Here is a 15449-nt window from a genome sequence, read left to right on the forward strand (position 1 = left end):
ATAAACACTATTCTGACTTAAGGTTTTAGGCTTGTTTCTTGTCCAAATATCTAACAATTCTTAAATCAAGGAGCATTTTCTTGAGAAGCCAAAAATATTCTCTTGTTTTCAGAAATAATAAGTCGAAATTAAGTGTGTTTTTCCTTAAGACAAGTAAAATAATCAACAAATGGTATAAGAAAAATATAGTTTTTGCTCAATTTTGACATATTTCTAAAAATCAAGGTCATATTTTTGCTTGTCTAGACGTTTAGTCTAGAAACAAGACCAAAACTAAGAAAGCATTGTTGCTTTGAGGGTGTTCATACGACTGCTATGAAACCTTTATAATCACGTATGCGATTTTGTACATGCTTACGGCAACTGTCACTACTGAAATTTTTAAAACATCCTTTTCCCGCTAACACGTGAGCTCTGTTGAGCACATTCTTAAACGGCGCAGATTTGCCATTGTGTTCACGTACTCAACAGAAATGACTGTGATTGGCCATGAAGGTCATCAGTTCACCAAACTCAGCGCTGTTTACTGAGTGTAACCACAGATACAGGGAAACTGGAGCGTTTCGAAGATCAGTCGATTCATCAGCCGATCGCTCGTATGTCTGTTCATATACAGACCAGGCAATCTACGAGGCTTTAAAATGCGATGTTTAAGAACGCGCTCAAATGTTAGCGTGAAATGGACATTTTTAAAATGTCAGTACTGTTACCGATTGGTACCGAAATGTAATATCGTGACAACACTTCTATTATTAGATGTCAATTGCTCAGTTGTGTTATTTTAAATGCAAAGGTGACATTGTTTGAGATCTTTATGACAGCTTGATATAACCAAATACATCATAACTTGTCATAAATCTGTCATAAACATGAGGCCATTATAATTGTGTCATGAATATTTTCTCATCACTATTTTCTGTGGAATAAAAGTATATTGGTGAAAAAAATCCTTGCTAAAATGTCAATAATAATTTTATACCATCATAATTAATATTTAATGACATTTCATAACATTTTAATGACAAATTCAAGCCAAATAATCTGCAAGTGGTGTACGAAAAATAATCTTGTTCTCACTTTGAAATAAGATTATTTTGCTTACCACATTGACTGATTATTTAGCTTATTTTAAGGAAAAACTCACTTAATTTCGACACATTTCTGAAAATAAAAACATATTTGTCTACAAAATGCTTCTTGATGTAAGAATTTTTTAAAATATTTGGACTAGAAACAAAACAAAACTCTACGGAAAGCAATTTTTTTACTGTGGGGGTGTTTATGCAACAGGAATAACCATGAATAAATGTCATTAAATGTCAATCGCTCAGTTATGTTATTATAATACAAAGGAGACATTGTTTGAGATGTCTATGACAACCTGACATAACCAAATACATCATATCTTGTCATAACTCTGTCATAAACATGAGGCCATTATAATTGTGTCATGAACATTTTCTCATCACTTTTTTTCAGTGGAAGAAAATGAATTTATTAGTAAAGATTTCTCATTAAAATGTCAATAATAATTTTAAAATATTATAATGATTAATATTTAATGACATGTAATGAATATTTAATGAGGAGTATTACATGAATATTTAAAGGAGTTTACTTTAAATTTAAATAAATGTATTTTATTTTGCTTTCAAAAATTGACGATGAGTTAAAGTCCGCATGAACCGGAAGCTGCGACCATTTTTCTGTTCTATTCTGATGCAGCTCCTAGAGAAACAGAATATTAAATGAGAGAACAGTGGGTGTGGCTTGTTTTTTTTCTACTGCGAGCTGATTGGATGTAAAGTAGGCATTTCATTCAGAAAGATCTGGAAAAGGGCTTTAGAAGAGTTATTACAACCACAGACACCTCCTCCTCACCATTTCTGTTTGTTATCAAAACTGACAGCTGGAGAGGCGTGGTTAAGAATGTTAGCCACGCCCAGAACCTCGGACAGACTTAATCTGAAAGTTTAACTGAAAACAAACAGGAAGTGCTTTTTCAGATTTCAGTTAAACATTACAAGGGCAAGCATGTTTTATTTTTTCTTAATGACATTCACAGATTAATTGTTCATCACAGAACTAGAAATGTGAGCTAGCAAAATCATCATGGTTAGTTGTGATTTCATTTGTACTTTAATAATTTATTTGAATGCACCTGATTTTTTACATTTGAACCTGACGGCCTGTCATGTTATAGACTTATTGCACATTCTATGCACAGTACAAGCTACTCTGACTGCTTTGAAACACAGCATTGTTTATCTTACCTTAACTCAAGGCAGCCTGCACTTGTACAAACACCTGCCTTTTCATAAACACTGCGGGTTTGGGAGACGGCCAGAGAATGAAGGAATAATCTCAATGAACTCGGCAGATAAGCGTCAAGCTTTTCCTCATCCACGTCTTTTGCCTTTGAAGTGCTAGCGTAAGCGCTCATGCCGATGATATCGCGGTCGCTTTGTTTAAAACACTCGATTGTCCTCGCGGTGAGCCATATGAAAAGTATCAAACTTGCATTCGCGAGTGTTATTTCACCCCCCAACCTGTTTTTGTTTGTGTCGGCCGGTGTCTCCATGGCAATGTTTCAATAGGACCCTCGTAAAAGCACCCCACATGGCTGAGATTATAGCACAGGAATGCTTCACGTCTCCAAAAGTGAGCATCTTGTCCTGCCAAATTCTCCTTCGTTTACTGGCTAATGCTGTGAGGGGATCTGTTTAAATCACACATATGTCCATCTCATTTGATATACAGTCGAAGTCACAATTATTCGCCCTCTTGTGGATTTTCTCTTTCAAATATTTCCCTAATGATGTTTAACAGAGCAAGAAATTTTTCACAGTATTTCATAAAATATTTTTTCTTCTGGAAATTGTCTTTTTTGTTTTGTTTTGAATAGAATAAAAGCTGATTTTATTATAATTTTTTTTTACTTTAAGGTCAATATTATTAGCCTCCTAAGGATTTTTATTAACTGACAGGTTGTTTTCAGAAATAGTAAGTTAAAATTAAGTGTTTTTACTTAAAACAAGCAAAATAGTCTGTTAGTGGTGTAAGAAAAATAATCTTGTTTTCGCTTTGAAATAAGATTATTTTGCTTACCCCATTGTCAGATTATTTAGCTTATTTCAAGGAAAAACTCACTTTATTTTGATATTATTTCTGAAAACAAGACCATATTTTTTGCTTGTCTAGAAAATGCTTCTTTATTGAATACATTTTAGATATTTGGACAAGAAACAAGACAAAAACTCCAAGAAAAACATTTTTTTCATTCTTTTTTGGAGTGGGGTGTTCATACGACTGTTATGAGACATTCATAAACCTGAATGTGATTCTGTACATGCTTATGACAGCTGTCAATAAATGACAACTGCTCAGTTGTGTCATTTTAAATGCAAAGGTGACATTGAGATTTTTATGACAACCTGACATAACCAAATACATCATAGTTTGTCATAAATCTGTCATAAACATGATGCCTGGCAAATTTTTCTTTGAGTACTGGCTAATGCTGTGGGGGGATCTGTTTAAATCACACATATGTCCATCTCATTTGATATACAGTTAAAGTCACAATTATTCGCTCTCTTGTGGATTTTCTCTTTCAAATATTTCCCTAATGATGTTTAACAGAGCAAGAAAGTTTTCACAGTATTTCATATAGTATTTTTTCTTCTGGAGAAAGTCTTTTTTGTTTTGTTTTGAATAGAATAAAAGCTGATTTTATCAACTTTAAGGTCAATATTATTAGCCTCCTAAGGATTTTTATTAACTGACAGGTTGTTTTCAGAAATAGTAAGTTAAAATTAAGTGTTTTTACTTAAAACAAGCAAAATAGTCTGTTAGTGGTGTAAGAAAAATAATCTTGTTTTCGCTTTGAAATAAGATTATTTTGCTTACCCCGTTGTCAGATTATTTAGCTTATTTCAAGGAAAAACTCACTTTATTTTGATATTATTTCTGAAAACAAGACCATATTTTTTGCTTGTCTAGAAAATGCTTCTTTATTGAATACATTTTAGATATTTGGACAAGAAACAAGACAAAAACTCCAAGAAAAACATTTTTTTCATTCTTTTTTGGAGTGGGGTGTTCATACGACTGTTATGAGACATTCATAAACCTGAATGTGATTCTGTACATGCTTATGACAGCTGTCAATAAATGACAACTGCTCAGTTGTGTCATTTTAAATGCAAAGGTGACATTGAGATTTTTATGACAACCTGACATAACCAAATACATCATAGTTTGTCATAAATCTGTCATAAACATGATGCCTGGCAAATTTTTCTTTGAGTACTGGCTAATGCTGTGGGGGGATCTGTTTAAATCACACATATGTCCATCTCATTTGATATACAGTTAAAGTCACAATTATTCGCCTTCTTGTGGATTTTCTTTTTTAAATATTTCCCAAATTATGTTTAACAGAGCAAGAAATTTTTCACAGTATTTCATATAATATTTTTTCTTCTGGAAAAAGTCTTTTTTTTTTTTTTTTTTAAACAATTTAAGGACAACATTATTAGCCCCCTAAGGATTTTTATTAATTGACAGGTTTTGTGAAATATTAAGTTGAAATTAAGTGTTTTTCCTTAAAACAAGCAAAATAATCTGTAAGTGGTGTACACTGCAAAAAAATGCTTTCTTTTGGTTATGTCGGGTTCTTATAAAAATCTTAATGTTATCTTTGCTTTTAAAATAACATAACTGAGTCACTGATACTTAATGACAGTTGTCATAAGCATGTACAAAATCACATTCAGGTTTATAAATGTTTCATTCAAATGAACACCCCCACTGTAAAATAATAACATGCTTTTCATGAGTTTTTGTCTTGTTCCTTGTTGAAATGTCTAAAAAAATGAAGCATTTTCTAAACAAGCAAAACATATGGTCTTGTCTTTAAAAATAATGTCAAAACAAATCAAATTTTTCCTTAAGACAAGCAAAATAATCTGTATATTCTGTAAGTGGTTATGGAAGATGCAAGCCGCGCACCTCCATTTGAAATGACAAACACACACCCTAAGCTTATTGGCATTGCTTCCCAGGCACGGCTCAGCAGCCATAATTTAATAAAACTAAAGCGCTTTATACCGAATCTTTTTTTAATCAATATTGACAATTTTGTTAGGTCAATATATATCGATACAGATTTTATCGGCCAGTCTTACGTTAAAAATACAATTTATTGGGTAATTTAATAACATAATTTTATAAATAATGTAAATAATTCTTGTTAACTTCCAGCCACAACCATATTTGATCTAGAAACAATAGACTTCTGACTTTGTTTCCTCTGGATGTTGATTTGTGTTAAATCTCTCAAACTCGACTTCTTGATTTGAAGCATTTTAGTTTGATCGCTAACTTTTGTTTTGTTTTTCACCCTCACCAGGCTGCCTTCCTGGGCCAGCGGGGCCTAATAGAAAACGACTTCCTGACCAAGGTGTTGGATGGCATGGCCTTCGCGGGATTCGTGTCTGAACGGGGACCTCCATACAGGGCCTGCGATTTGTTCGATGAGGTGCAGTGCTTCTTTATTAGCTAATGCCAAGCTCAGACTGCATGATTTTCAAAGTAGTCGTGTCACAGATGTTTTCACACTGCATGACTATCTGGGCTAGCATTTCATCGCTGCTTTGTTTACACTGCAAGATGGATCGGCAACAGGGGGTTTCACACTGCATGACTTAACAAAAGGAGAATCGCCAACAACTTTGTCCAAACTACATCTCACAACCAAACACGTGAGAACTGAAAACATAACATAGAACTGTAAACAACGCGAGGTCCAGTAGTATGTATTTTGTTATTAACTACATAATAAGAAAGAAGCCTTTAGCTTTTTTGAAATTTTGAAGGGAATTAGCAATTTCTCCTTGACTTTTTTTCTTTATCGACTGGTTTTGATATTGCTTAGATGGCACGTTAAACCGACACGGATGCTGCTGTCATATTTATTCTAGTTTTCCTGCAATTTTTGGGTCCAAATAAACCAAAAATGAGCGCTTTTAACTTCTCCTCCATCCTCCCGCTGGCCAGCAGATACACACACTAGTGAATGCTGCTCTCTCATTGGCTGTAAGTGTTCGCTGATGTTATTTTCAGTCACAACTTATTTCGCATGACGTGATTTGAATCGCCGACAGCTCCAGATATTTAGCAGATATTTAGCGTCTTTGATAGTTCATACTGTGTGGTTGTCACTTACGTGCACGAACACCGATTTGCCTGTGATTTCAGGCATTTGTCTGCGATTTCTCAAAATCGGCGAGTCAAAATCAGGGCTAAAATCATGCAGTCTAAACTCAGCATAAGGAGGACAATTGAAAAAAATGCATTATTCATTAGGCCTGCAACTAGCGATTATTTTAATAACTCAATTAGATTGTTGTTGTTGTTGTTGTCTTTTTTATTCAATCGGCTATACTAAGTTTTTTTATTTACCATGTTCCTTGTTATAACTATATTCAACTATATATTAGGGTAGTATTTGTATAAAATTATACTTTAAAAATGCAAAAAACATCATGCAACACCATTTAAAAAAGAAAGTTTTTCAACAGTAAATCTTTTCTAAAGATCCAAAATATAAATAAACAAGAAGCTAAACCGGTCTTGCACTACTATTATTTTCACACTATGAAATTAGGACACAAACATGCTGAAGTTATTAAGCAGAAGAATTGGTTGAAAAATAAAAATAAGCAATAACTAACGTACAGTTGAAGATAGAATTATTAGCCTCCCTGTTTATTTTATTTGTACACTATTAAAGGATAAATTACTATCAAAGCTTAAAGGGGCAATAATTTTTTCCCTAAAATGGCGTTTAAAAAGTTAAAAACTGCTTTTTTTCTAGTCGAAATAAAGCAAATAAGACTTTCTTCAGAAGGAAAAAATATTATCAGACATACTGTGAAAATTTCCTTATTCTGTTAAACATTATTTGGAAAATATTTAAAAAAGAAAAAAAAAATCAAAGGGGGGCTAATAATTCTGACCTGTATGTGTAAGAATTTTATAATTTGTGCTATTAAAAAATTCTGACGACATCTAAATGAAATTAGTGAGCATGCACTGTATCGCCTGGTCCAGTAAACAACTGTAATCGGATCGAATAATTGTTAGAGCAAATATTTACTCCCCTACTAAGTAACATCATTCCACAGGAGGAAGATAATACATGCGTGACTCAGTGGAGCTGAGCGAAATTCCAGCTATTGTTCAGGGCAATGCTAAATCAATTACAGGTGGAAAGTCTGATTTCTTGTGCACAGTGTTACCACAGATTCATCACTTTCTTCATCAAATGGCTTTGTTTCTGTTCTGTAGCTGGTGGCCTTAGACGTCGACTGCTTTAAGGATGAAGACGAGAACCTGGTCAAACTCCAGAAGCGCTTGAGGGAGCTGTCCGAGCAGCTTTACAAAAACGTAAGCACATGACGCTGATTCTCATGTCCCTTCCGTCAGGTGTTTGAGAACTTCATTGGCCTCCACTGACCATTTATAAGCTTGTTGATGCGAGAAGTGTTATTGTAACACCGCTGCTAGCTAAAGTGTCAAAACAGCTCATTTGTTTCAATGGGAGCGAAAGACAGTGTGCTCATATTTAATAATGTGGGCATCAAGGAGATTGAAAATGAGCCCACCCCAAATGTTCTCATTGGTTGAGGTCTGTGATGATGTCTATTCCTCGCCAGTGTTCAGCACTCAATCACTTGTGACCTCTTTGTGTGTGTTCAGAGCCAAGCAGTGGATTTTTAAAGTAATATAAAATCTGTGTTAACTTGCATTGAAATAAGTGTTGGCATTAATTAATTGTGTTAAATCAGTTGCATAATTGCGTTAATGCAACAATAACATGTTAATATGCTCAGATCTAATATTTATGTATAATATCTTTGCATGTAATACCTATTCTGTATAAATATTAGTGCTGGGCGAAGATTAATTGCATTCAACACATTCAACACAACATAATAGATTCTTTTAACATAGTTTGAGCGTGTGAGTGTGTGTGAGTGAGTGAGTGTGTGTGTGTGTGTGTGTGTGTGCGTGCATGTGTGCATGCGTGCGTGTTGGTGTGTGTGTATTATACAGTTGAACCCTGAAGTTTACACACACTGTATAAAAAGGCACATAACCATTTTTAAAATGTCAGATTTTTAATGTGACTAAACTTTTTCTCTTTTAGGTAAGTTAGGATTATCAAATTTGTTTCTGTTATGCTTAATAGCAGATTAATGAGAGATTTTTTTGAAAGTCAAGTTTACATACAATAAGATTATTATGCCTCTGAAAAAGCTCAGATGATGGTGTCAAGGTTTTGGAAGTTTCTGATTGGCTAATTGACAACATTTGAGTTAATCGGAGGCACAACTGTAGAATAGTATTTAAGGAAAACCTCAAACACACTGTTTCCTTGTGTTATAACATGGGAAAATCAACATGCCAGAATCAACAAAAAAAAAAAGCCAGATTACAATTTGCTAAATTACACTGGGAAATGTTTTTGAAGACGTCCTGTGGAACTAAGATTGAACTGTTTGGTCATAATGACCAAAGTTACATTAGGAGGACAAAAAGGAAAGCTTACAAACCTGGGAACACCATCCCAACTGTGAAAAATGAGAGTGGCAGAATCATGTTGTGGGGCTGTTTTGCTGCAGGAGTGACTGGTCCACCTAACAGCATAGATGGCATCAAGAAGAAAGAACATTATGAAGAAATACTGAAGCAACATCTTAGGACATCAGACAGGAAATTAAAACTTGGCCACAAATGAGTCTTCCAAACAGACCATGACCCTAAGCATACTGCCAAATTAGTTCAAATGTGCTTTAAGGACAACGGAGTGAATGTTTGGGAGTGGCCATCACAAAGCCCTGATCTCAATCCTATAGAAAATTTGTGGGCAGAGTTGAAAAAGCTAGAGCGAGCAAGACAGCCAACAAATCTGACTCGGTTACACCAATTCTGTCAGGCGGAATGAGCCAAAATTCCTTCAAAGTATTGTGAGAAGCTTGTGGAAGGAAACCCAAAACATTTGACCAAAGTTATACAGTTTAAAAGCAAAGCTGAAAAAATACCAAGGAAACGTATGTAAACTTTTGACTGTCTAGAAATAATACAACATTCTCAAAGAAAAAAAATCTCTCATTATTCCTTCATTTAGCAAATGTAAATGATTTAGGTAATCCTAACGGAACTAAAATAGTTTAGTATGATTTACCTTCAGACAATTTCATAAATGGTTGTGTTCCTTTTTTAGAGTGTATGTAAACTTCTAGTGTCAACTGTATATACAGTATTTATTATGAATATGTGACACACACACACGCACACACACACACACATACTAAACTACTAAACAAAACTATACTAAACAATTTTGTAACATAGATATTTTAATTTATATCCAATTTGTATCATATATATATATATATATATATATATATATATATATATATATATATATATATATATATATATATATATATATATATATATATATATATATATATAAGGATTTTCTCAAATATATGCCTCCATTTATGTATTTAATATGTATACATAATACATTTGCACAGTCCGCACACACACACATACAATGTAAATATTAACTACTGGCTTGTTGACTACATATTATTAAGATATTAACTGTTCATTAGATGTTATAAAGTATGATCTACCCAAAACCTAACCACAACTTCTACCTTATTAACTATTAATAAATAGCTCATTCGTAGTTTATTAAGCTAATAGTGCTAATTAATGGTTTGTTAATACACTGCATTGTGACCTAAACTAAAGTGTTTTTTTGTTTTTATTATTTTTGTGTATTTTATGTATGTGTGTGTCGGTATGCATAATAAATATACAGCACTCATGCATGTATTATGTTAATAGAAACCCTTATTTTAAGTTGGATTCAATGATGATTAATGGTTCAACAGCAATACTAATGTGAATTCTTGGTCGCTCTATATTTTGATGGTCCGTTAGTTGAATTTAAGTTACATTGCATCTACATGCCAACTAATTCTCATTAGATTATAAGTAGACTGTTAGGTTGGGGTTAGGGTTGGGGTTAGATTTAGTGTATGTTAAGATGTAATTGCAAAGTTCTTATAGTCAGTTAAATGTCTGTTAAAGGAGCAGTATCAGCAGATATTAAGCTGACAGTCTACTAATACTCAAATGGATCATCAAAATAAAGTGTTAACACATTTTTTACCAAATATTACGTGGAAAAACAATAAGTAACTCACCTTGAAAATATCACAAAAGCTTAAATTTAGACTCTTGTACTTTCGTGCATCCTATAGGAGAACCCAAACCCTCACATGGCCTTTCAAAAAGTACCCCGTCCCACTGAGGGCTCTCACCTCCGGGTGCATGTGGTGCCGTTTCCCATGTTGGAGGAGGAACGGGTGGAGGAGTTGATTCAGGAGGGCCTGGCCAAGCAGCACAGTGCCCCCGTTAGTACCCGTCCTGAGAAGAAATGTGTGGTGCCCGCCGGACCCCCTGTGGGTGAGTAAATTATATAACAAGGCCCTAAATACGGTGTATTTGTGTATATTTTAAGGTTTATAACTCCTGTGCTTCTGTCTCTTTTAAAGGATCAGTGAAAATAAAATAATGTTTTTTTTAGATGTTTGTATAATTATTTTATCCCTAACAATATCTGTAAGCTAGTGCGGTACAAAACAATGACAAAATCTGCATTTAGAATATAAAAAAACAGTTTTAAATAGCCAATGCATTTATTTAAATATTAAGGATATATATAGGATATAATAAGAATAGATATAGGATATAAATATAAAGGATTAAAATATTACAAAAAACATTATTTTCTAGCCTACATAAATATGAAAAACCACTGCTTTATGTCTTCTTCATCTCGGGAGGCTTTTTCAGTTCATTCATAACAATTTGCTTTAGTTTAATGTTATTATTATTAGCAGTATTATTTATTATATCCATATTTATATTTGTTTTATTAAAAACAAGCTTAGATTTGCCCACCTGCAGGTTTTAGACCATATGGGGCACAGCATGTGTTTTAGGATATAACTCACACACTTCGTTATTTTGTTCATTTATTCGTTTGCTTGAAATTAGAACTGAATTTAGAAATAGTTTTGAAACAAATATTTGCGCTTAACAAACAAAATTAATTATTTATAGGCTAATTGATGTCTGTGCGTAAAGGTTTCCCTATCCAAGAGCGAAAGTGAAAGTAGATCCATTATCTCTCATTCTCACGCAGTAGATGCTCTGTTTAACAGTTTTCTTTTAAAAAAACTGTCAACTGTTTACTGTTTGCTAGGGAAATGCTCAGTTTTTCCACTTAGACTTAATTTACGTCCTGTAAATAGCAAATGCGCTTTTCGCGACGCAGCTGGCTCTTAAAGGGAATGGGAGATGAGACTCTAATTGGTTTATTCTCAAAACACACCTATAACTCATTAAGAAAATAAGCTCAACCCTTTTAGAACATGTGCCATGGCGCAAAACAGATTTTCCCGTCCTTAAATTAGCAAAACTGCGTTCTGACACGCCCTGAAAGCATTTGCGCCCTGCGTATTGCGCTCTGCGCATGGACTGTCAAAATAGAGCCCGTTATCTGAGAATTAAATTAAAAAAAAACAGGAAGCGCATTTTTAGGAAGGACAAACTTTTTTTTTTGTGCTTATCATGGTTAAAAGCTTTATAGGCTCTCTGCTTAAAAGCACAGTTAAAAAAGCCACTAAGCTTCTTTAATAAGTTTTCATTTCTTATCTTTTCTTGCAGTATCTATCATGGGCAAGGCCAGCTCGGTTTTCAACAGCGCCCGTAGACTAGAGGTGGTCCGGACGTGCATCGGCTTCATCTTCGACAACAAGACTCTGGAGACCGAAAAGGTGATGCAATAATTCCTGTGATGAAGATTAAACTTGCACATCTGGGGAAAAAAAAGACAGCATGCAGATTAGCCGGCATTAGCGATGGCATTCACAGCACGATAAGCAAAGCTCTCCAGCTGCAAGTCGTACAGACGTAGGAGGAAAGGGGTGAACAAACAGTCTCACATATTCTTCTAATTTCCCTGCGCTTATCGCTAATGCTAATATTATTCTAACATTAACCGTGACTAGTGTTTGTCTAAGCTAAGGCATCTTAACATTTTTTTAGGCTAAATAACTTTGTGCAAATTACCTGATATTTCCTGACCAGCAGTGTGGTGGAAAGAGGACGAAAATAAAATCCTATTCAAGTAACAGTATCATTGCTTGCCAAAACATGGAGGGCATGTAGAGTAAAAGTATGAGTAAAATGTGTTTTTTTTTGTCTTGTTTCTAGTTCAAATATCTAAAAATTCCTAAATCAAGATTAATTTTCCAGAAAAGCAAGAAATATTCACTTGTTTTAGGAAACAATGTCAAAATTAGGTGAGTTTTTCCTAAAACAAGTCAAATAATCTGCCAATGGGGTAAGCAATATCATCTTTTGTTTCCTTTTGACATACGATTATTTTGCTCACCCCATTGACAGATTCTTTTGCTTGTTTTAAAGAAAAACTCACTTAATTTTTATGATTTTTTTCTTAAAACAAGACAGTACAGTAAGTTTTACTTGTCTACATCAGGGGTGGCCAACCCTGTTCCTGGAGAGCCACCTTCCAGCAGATTTCAGTTGCTACCCACATAGATATATGCACTAGATATCGCATAGGGACCCTGAGCATACGTCAATAGCGCCGCCACATTGGTACAGTGCTCCCAGGACAAACTTCATTCAACCGCACTAGTCAAGACAGTGTTATTACGTGAAGATGCGGGACTTTAGCGCTGTCTACGGGTGTAGTAACGAGCAAACAAAGAAAACAAAGCACAAAGGCAGAACATTTCATAGGTAATTTTAAGTTTTTTACTTTTTTGTATGTTCTGAACTTTTGTGGTAATCAGGTAACGTTATTGATGATAACAGTCACTTACTGCATTTACCATAAGGCAAATTAGCTCCAACTCGCACTAAACACTCAGCTTATGCTAGTTTTGTTGAATAAAATCAGCAAACAATGCAAAAGAAATATGACAACGAGATGCTGCGCTGCCAGAAACTTGTATTATTGTCAGCTAACGTTAGTGAAAGAGTCGTTCATAACGGAGATTCATTCACAAACGAGTCGCCCCCTTTCGTCAGTATGAGAAGTGAAAGCAGGAGAGGAGGTGTGTTTCAGGACATGATTAGATTAAATTTAACAGGGAGGGTGGATAGTACATTTCTGTACACACAAACACAAGCTTTTTGTCAGGAATGCCCGTGCGGTCACTGATCCATAAATGTAGAAAAGTGATGTAAAATTATAATTTTCGTAATTAAAAAAAAAAAATGCGTACTAACATCCAGAAACCTCACGATCATAAATATATGTGTATATGTGTCTATCTCTGGGTTTGGATGGCCACAGTCCTCCACTGTACCTTGGACCCGAATTCATTTCAAAGGAGCGCTACCCTGTACCAAAATGGCAGCTCTATTGAAGCATTCCTTCCAATAGACAACAACAGGGTAGGCGACATCTTATGTATATATCTATGTGCTACCCATATCAAACACACCTGAACCAATTAATTAGGAAACCTGAACACCACGTGATAATAACAGGCAGGTGTGTTTGATGTTGGTTGCAACTGAAATCTGCTGGAAGGTGGCTCTCCAGGAACAGGGTTGGCAACCCCTCGTCTAGATAATAGACTGGACAACATGCACTGAATTCAATTCAATGGTTCTGTGCCGTGTCTTTAAAACAGGGGTGCGCAAACACGGTCCTGGAGGGCCGGTGTCCTGCAGATTTTAGCTCCAACTTGCCTCAACACACCTGCCTGGAGGTTTCTAGCATGCCTACCTTATATACACTTCAAAAAATGCTTTTCTTGCTTAGATTTTTTGTCTTGTTTCTAGTCCAAATATCTACAAATTCTTAAATCAAGAAGCATTTTCTAGACAAGCAAAACATATTGTCTTGTTTTAAGAAAAAATATGCCAAAATAAAGTGAGTTTTTCCTCAAATCAAGCAAAATAATCTACAAATGGGGTAAGCAAAATAATCTTGTTTTTCGATTTGTGATTATTTTGCTCACCCCATTTTGGCATATTATTTCTTAAAACAAGACAGTATGTTTTGATTGTCTAGAAAATGCTTCTTGATTTAAAAATTTGTTGATATTTGGACTAGAAACAAGACAAAAAAAATCTAAGTAAGAAAAGCATTTTTTGCAGTGTAGAGATTTATTAGCTGGTTTAGATGTGTTTAATTAATGTTAAAGCTAAAATCTGCTGGTCACCGACCCTCTAGGACGGAGTTTGGGCACCCCTGCTTTAAAATATGGATCTTTATTATGTTTAAACGTAGGGTGATTTGGCCTAAAATCTAAATCTCGATTAATTGAACATTTTAACTTGATCATGATTAATGAATGATTATTCTACTTATTTTATTTTTTTGCCCTCATAGTTCACTGACAGCTTTTGTACAGTAAATGCAGGTATGCCTACATATTACAAGTGAGAGTTGTTTGAATGTAGGATGCATTACTTGATTTTAAAACCATTGAAGGAAACACACTATATCTACTATCTATTTATTGAACATCAGTGTAGAACAACTGAAATTAAAACACACATTGCGTAAAACAGTCACTTTTATCTTAAATTAAATAACTTGCACTTTTGAAAACAATATAAAGGATTTTTAAAAATGTTTTTCATATTAAAACTATAAAATAAGCAGTATCTCTTCTAAATGAAATGACTCTTGTATATTCAGCCAAAAATATTTTAAACAGTGGATTTCTTGCCCCTTCTGTAAACCAATAACTTAATAATAATTTTAATGTAATGAAATATATGCCGGCGAGGCAGTGGCATAGAAGGTCGCTGGTTCGAACCTCGGCTCAGTCAGCGTTTCTGTGTGGAGTTTGCATGTTCTCCCTGCCTTCGCGTGGGTTTCCTCCGGGTGCTCCGGTTTCCCCCACAGTCCAAAGACATGCAGTACAGGTGAATTGGGTAGGCTAAATTGTCCGTAGTGTATGTGTGTGAATGTGTGTGTGGATGATTCCCAGAGATGGGTTGCGGCTGGAAGGGCATCCGCTACGTAAAAACTTGCTGGATAAGTTTGCGACCCCGAATTAATAAAGGGACTAAGCCGACAAGAAAATGAATGAAAAAATGAAATATATGCCGTCTCAAGGCATCGCTGGTGCAGCTTCCAATCATCGTCAATGTAGTGCAAAGTAAAGCTCAAGAATGGGTACACTGTCCAACTTGACCAGAGATCAGATGTGGCTGCAAAGTGAGGCTGCAAAGCCTTTTAAGGCTGATTTATACTTCTTGCCTTGTGCATAGTTATAGTATGTTTGTGTTGCTCTGCAATAACA

The 15449-nt window shown here is 34.8% G+C and overlaps 1 protein-coding gene across 3 annotated transcripts in view; it reads left to right on the plus strand.

Moving 5' to 3' along the window:
• The window catches only part of sbf2 (SET binding factor 2), a 288968-nt gene that overhangs the window by 128778 nt on the left and 144741 nt on the right, over positions 1 to 15449 (plus strand). For all 3 annotated transcript variants that reach the window (XM_087262128.1, XM_087262129.1, XM_087262130.1), the window contains exons 12-15: positions 5414 to 5542; positions 7354 to 7452; positions 10350 to 10554; positions 11821 to 11930. In XM_087262128.1, the coding sequence (XP_087118254.1) occupies positions 5414 to 5542; positions 7354 to 7452; positions 10350 to 10554; positions 11821 to 11930 (543 nt within the window). The remainder of the gene's footprint in view (positions 1 to 5413; positions 5543 to 7353; positions 7453 to 10349; positions 10555 to 11820; positions 11931 to 15449) is intronic.

This window comes from Danio rerio, chromosome 7, assembly GCF_052040795.2.
Source record: "Danio rerio strain M-AB ecotype USA chromosome 7, GRCz13ab, whole genome shotgun sequence".
Lineage (NCBI taxonomy): Eukaryota > Metazoa > Chordata > Actinopteri > Cypriniformes > Danionidae > Danio > Danio rerio.